Source organism: Danio rerio, chromosome 11 (assembly GCF_052040795.2).
Source record: "Danio rerio strain M-AB ecotype USA chromosome 11, GRCz13ab, whole genome shotgun sequence".
Lineage (NCBI taxonomy): Eukaryota > Metazoa > Chordata > Actinopteri > Cypriniformes > Danionidae > Danio > Danio rerio.
The window spans coordinates 30,680,363-30,686,362 of NC_141031.1; the positions used below are offsets into that span (position 1 = coordinate 30,680,363).

Here is a 6,000-nt window from a genome sequence, read left to right on the forward strand (position 1 = left end):
AACCAGCCATATTTCTTATTCCTTTGAAGATTTCAATACTGTCACCTGAAATTCAAAAATAACTCTTTATTTAGGCCTGTCCATCTTGCAGAGACGTCTTCCCTAATGACCAAAACCATCAAAGCCAAAGAAATGGGCTCTCGGTTCTGTTGCTCACCATTTCACTAGAGCTTTCAAAAGAGGTAAATTGCAGTGCATCAGCAGCCCGCTTCTTTCTTCCTAATCCTGCGAGCGAACACAGAACCGCATGCATAAAGAACATTTCGCCAAATCAATTTTTACTCAGAGCTCAGGTTATCAAATCAAGGTGGATGTTTTTATCTATAAAAAAATGTGCTGCGTATAGGTTTTCGGTTTTACTGCAAATAATGATGATTTTGTGTTATTCCTACACCATACACATCCTTTTCAGACTCACCGAAACACTCTGACTTGATTGATGTCATGTCAGTTAGTAATGAAAAACTGGGATATTTAAATAAGCGAAGTAGTTTCCTGCAGACATCTAGCAGTAGATCCACTTTTAATGCTCCTGTCACTCGACGTTCAATGAATCTTTTATGAAAAACAGCCCACCAAACCTCATCAAGAACTCACAGAGTATGTTTCTTTCAAATCGACAGAACATAAACATGCGCTTGTCTCCTTCCCACGTCAATCAGAACACAGAGTGGCGAGAAACGATTGAGGAAGATTTGCACTCAGACATTCTGAGTGTCTTCTACTCTTCAATAAAGCATTTGAAAACTCTTCCTTCTTAAAATGCACTTTTAAACAGAAATGTTCTTTATAAGCATAAATGGTATCCTTGGAAACCTTTCATTTCACAAAGAAAAAACATTCTTTATTAAACTGCTCTAAAACACAACACTCTTAAAAAGGTTTTTAACACTCTTAAGGTTCTTGCATTGATAGTTTCATCAAGAACCTTTATCACAAAAAAAGCTCTTAATAGTGAAAACAGTTGTTCTTCAGACTAAGAAAGATAGGGTTATTTTAAAACCTGATTATTGAAAGGTTCTTGTATGGAATCACTCAAAAACATTTTGAATCAATTATGAAATCCCTGTAAAAATATGCTTATAATTCTTTTTACAGCTTTTCCTCAGTCGTTTTGGTACATTTCTCAGATCAGAACTTAAATTCTCAAAATTACCTGTTCAATCTTCACATCATTGTGTCACTTGTGCACATCAAAAAAGCAGTTTCTCATTCCTTTCAGCAAGTTGGAAATGCATTTGTACATCCATGCAAATAATTATGTACAATTGTGTGATGTTTCCAACATAGGCTCAATCTGAAAACGTAGCCCTATATACATTTATGAAGACAGCAAATTGAGTAGCCAGAGCTGCTTAAAAACTGCAAAAAAAAAAAAAAAAAAAGTAGCTCCTGGGACGTATTTTGATCTCTCCAGAAATGTATATAGGGGTACATAATCAGAATGAGCCCGTGTTGGATGTTTCTTACGTTATCAATTGCTTATGTCATGTTGATCAAAATGTATTACTAACTCTGTTGAATAGTCTCACCCCCCACAACATTAACTCAATTCTTCATGGCATGTATGCAAAATGGCTGAACAAAATAAGTCATAATATTTTCTCATAAAGCATTTTTTTGTACATTTCCATTATCATTTTTTTTTTTAATCTGTGTAGGTGGCATGGTGGTGCAGTGGTTAGCACTGTGGCCTTACAGCAAGTAGGTCACTGGTTCGCCTTGGCTGAGTCAATTGACATTTCTGTGTGGAGTTTGCATGTTCTTCCCGTGTTGGTGTGGGTTTCCTCCACGTACTTCAATTTCCCCTGCAAGTCCAAAGACATGCACTATTGGTGAACTGAATAAGCTAAATTGTCTGTAGTGTATGTGTGTGAATTAGAGTGTATAGATGTTTCCCAGTGATGGGTTGCAGCGTGAAGGGCATCCACTGAATAAAACAAATTTCATTCCGCTGTGGCGAACCCTGATGACTAAAGGGACTAAGCAGAAGAAAATTAAACGAATGAATAAATCTGTCCGAAATTGGTGAATTTCTTCAAGGTGAATCTTGATTTTTTTCTAATGAAGGTGCATCTTCAAGAAGATTGTTCTATGTTCACGTTTCTACAAAAGTTTTGTTTTTTCTTTGTGCTATGTAGATTAGAGGTCAGATTAGAAGTTAGATTTATTTCCAAATAAATTTGGAAGGAGCGGTCAGTAACTGGTTTAATTTTGAACAGGAGCGGGCGGTCTAACAATATCGCCCCCAACTCCCGAACAAGCGAGCGAGCATGCATATGTATGTGTGTGAATGAGACAGCTGGTGCGTTTAGCTTGTTTGTTGCTGTGTGTGTGTGTGCATGCGCGCGTGAATGAGAGGTGTGTGTGCATGAATGAGAGAGCTTTGTGCTGTCTGCGTGTGTGTTTATACAGATAGCTTGTTATAGGCTGTCTGGACTCCATATAGCTGGGTGGTTTTCAGTTTTGTTCTCCCCCCACTCGTTAGCGGGAACGGGCGCGGCGGGTAGAAAACGGGACTGGTCGGGCAGCAGGACAACAAATGCTGAATATCAGCGGGAGCGGTCTGGTTCGGGCTAAAACCTGGCGGGAGCGGGATTCAAAATTTAGTCCAGCGCAGATCTCTAATGCAGATGCCTTTTCCACAATGACATGATCTGTCAACAAATTACAGTGCAAACAGCAAAAACAAATTTACATAGTTTACTTCAGAACTCCCCTGCAGAGTACACTGTTGACAACATGACTAAGTAATTTGACTGTCTTCTCACCACACAATGACACAAGGACTTGTCATTCTGACGCCACAAACTTGTTCATTGACACAGAAATGTAGTTTTGAGAGATGAAGTTAATATTTTGAGCAAGATACTGGCTTTTGCAGGTAATCCATGATGTTTTGTTATTTTTATGCGTAACAGTTTTGCAAATTCTAATTTGGGAAATGTACCAAAGCAACTGAAAAAAACTGTAAAGGTGTGAATTTTCTTCAAACTGACTGTAAAGTCTTCTCTGTAACATCAATCATACTCTTCCAACAATATAAATAACACACACAATGCAAAAGAGATCAGATTTGATGCATTTTATTGAACACTGAGGCATCACCACACACACACAGGAGTACACAACCCAGAGAAATAGAAAAATAAAAAGACACTTTTTTAAATAAATGAAATATGTGCTGTAACAAAAAAACATGGGAAAGGAAAAGAGGGGAAGGGTGTTAAAGTAACAGTTCATCAACCGTCTGCTGCCATTTTTAGATTGCCTTTGAGGCAATATTCAAATGTTCATATGGTCAACTCTGTGAACTTATGGCAATGATTGAAAATATGCAGATTTCCTTTAATGAAGGCGAGGGGGAGGACGGGAGGAATTAGCAGCCGGTGCAAGCCGCGAAAGCACATATTTCACAGACGTCCACAGGCACAGATGCTGAAACAGATGAAAACATATCTCCAGTTAGATTGGCATTTGCGTTCATCAAGCAATGAAATATACATTCATTTATGAGTTTAGAAGTTACCTAGCCTAGCAAAGGACATTGTAGCTCCTCTCTGCATGCACAAGGGAACAAACTCTTGTGGCAGGCTTGGATTGGAACACACAGAATAGTAGCTCGTCTTGGCCAGCCGAGGGTTTTGTGTCTTCGGTTGCTCAGCCAGCTGCTGGAGAATTCTCACCGACTCCAATGTAAAGGAAAAATCACCTTCCTGTTGAAATAAATGGATGAGTTCAATTTTCAATGCCAAGTGCATTAGAACTGACCTCTATAGTTAAACATAATGACATTTAGACATTATGAACGATTCTGTATAATGACTCAAAGAAGTATTCATTAAAAGCATGAGTACACACAATTCAAAACGAGGTCAGTTGGCAATTGAAGGAAAGAGATTGCGTCCATAAATCATTTGTAAATGTGTAAAAGTAGTAATAAGTTTTTAATAACAGTAAAGCAGCAATGAAACGAGTATAATATTAAGCTCACCTTAACTTCCACAGCATCACACACCAGGCAAAGAGCCACGACGAGGAAAGCGACGGACAGAACTGTCTTCATGTTGGCTGGTTCTTCTCAAAAAGCCTTTAGCTGTAGTATCTTTGTCAGTTGCTCGACAACAATCTCTGCTCTTCGCCTCTTTCTGTCGCTCTTATAAAGGACAGACCTCAGGCTGACGACCTATCAGAAGCTGTCATTGTTTCAATGCTGTTAATGAATAAAGGGGATAAATTTTATGATGTCGTAAAAGAGAATTCATAAATCCTGCGTGACCTCATCTGCAGTTGAGACATGCACTTTTATGGATCTTTTAGTTAGGTTTGCCTAGTGGCCTGTTCTTCATTCTCTAGTTAAGGGTTAATTAATAACCACAAAACTGGTGGACAATAGTGCCTTTGTGTTGGCAGCCAGCTTAAATTCAATGAGTATGCCAAATATCAAAACAAAGCTACACCTTACTTTGTGGTATTATGTCAGTTTTTCCTGATCACAATCAATGGAAAACATTTAGTCATTGATGGTTGTTGTTTTACAGATAATAATGTAACAGTCATTATGCATAAGAAAGTTGTATTGCAGAAGACTTTCTCTGGGTTCCATTTAAGTAACCTTATTAATACTTAGGGCACATTTAATGGGTCTTGATCCCCCGCAAAATTTTTTGAAACTGAATAAATTGAAGCAATTATAGATGAAGAATCCTTTCTTTTCCTCTCTTGTTTCTAACAATTTCATTGCATAAAAGCTTAGTTGTGGTGTAGCTTGTTTAGATAAAATTAAATGTTTCTCACACACACACACACACACACAAAATACACATAAACAATCCTTTAAGGGCTTTTTTCTGAAAGAATATTTGATAAACACATTTCTTTAAAGAAAAAATGTTTTGTGGGATCATTATGTAAAAAAACTAATATGATGTTTGCGTACAATACTTACAGTGATAAACATCAATCCAATATAGTGTATTTAAGGTGCAGAATTATCTATCTGTTGCCATCATGGTTAAGTTCTGTTCTGTAGCTTTATTATTAAAAACGAAGGTTCCAAAATTGGGCTTTTTGAAGTGATTCTTCTGATGAACCATGTTTTAGATCCATTAAGAATATCTTCTTTCTTAAAACAACAATAGAATCTGTTGTGAAATATGCTGTTTTTTATATTAAATGTTCTTCATAAAGCCATTGTGACTACATAACATATTTTCCCCCAAAGAGCCCTTTAGTAAAGAGTTCTTTAAGAACCATGGTCTTAGTGTGAAGAACATTTTAAAAGATTGCTTTTCCACAGTGAAGAACTATTGTAGTTCTTTGTCAAAACAGATGCCAAAAAAGAACCTATTTTTTTTTAAGAGGGCATTGCCCACTAAACGTATAAACTTAAGATTATTTGCTTTAGCTGAAAAACATCTTAAAATACTGAAAAAAGTGTTGCATGCAGAACTGTTGCAAACAATTTATTTGTGTTGAATTTAAACAAACAGATTAAATTTAATAATGTTCAACTTAATTTGCTTGTTTAAATTCAGCCCAAATAAATTGTTTACAACCACTTAACATACAAAAATTGAGTAAATCCAAGAAATCATCTTTGAATATTTTTTTTTCAGTGTGAATACCTGTCTAAAAAAATCTCTAATAAAGGTTGATTAAAAAATCTTGATGTCTCGATCTTTATCTATTTTGAATGTGATTTAAAAACAATACACTGAAAAAAATTGTCTGCAAAATTGTTGCAATTAATTCATGTGTATTAAATTTAAACAAAGAAATTAAATTTAGTAATGCTCAACTTAATTAGTTTGTTTAAATTCAGCCCAAATAAATTATTACCAGTTGGCATTTCTGTGTGGTTTTGGATGTTCTCCTTGTGTTGGCATGGGTTTCCTCCGGGTGCTCCGGTTTCCCCCAAAGACATGCGGTATAGGTGAATTGGGTAAGCTAAATTGTCCATAGTGTATGTGTGTGAATGAGTGTGTTTAGGTGTTTTCC

At 36.4% G+C, this 6,000-nt stretch overlaps 1 protein-coding gene across 1 annotated transcript; it reads right to left on the bottom strand.

Moving 5' to 3' along the window:
- Positions 1-3,379: 3,379 nt before the first annotated feature.
- si:ch211-220m17.5 lies at positions 3,380-4,066 on the bottom strand. The gene is made up of 3 exons (NM_001311211.1): positions 3,995-4,066; positions 3,530-3,716; positions 3,380-3,438 (listed from the first exon to the last, which is right to left on the bottom strand). Exons 1-3 carry the CDS (start codon positions 4,064-4,066, stop codon positions 3,380-3,382), a joined length of 318 nt encoding a protein of 105 aa, NP_001298140.1.
- Between the last annotated feature and the right edge of the window lie 1,934 nt (positions 4,067-6,000).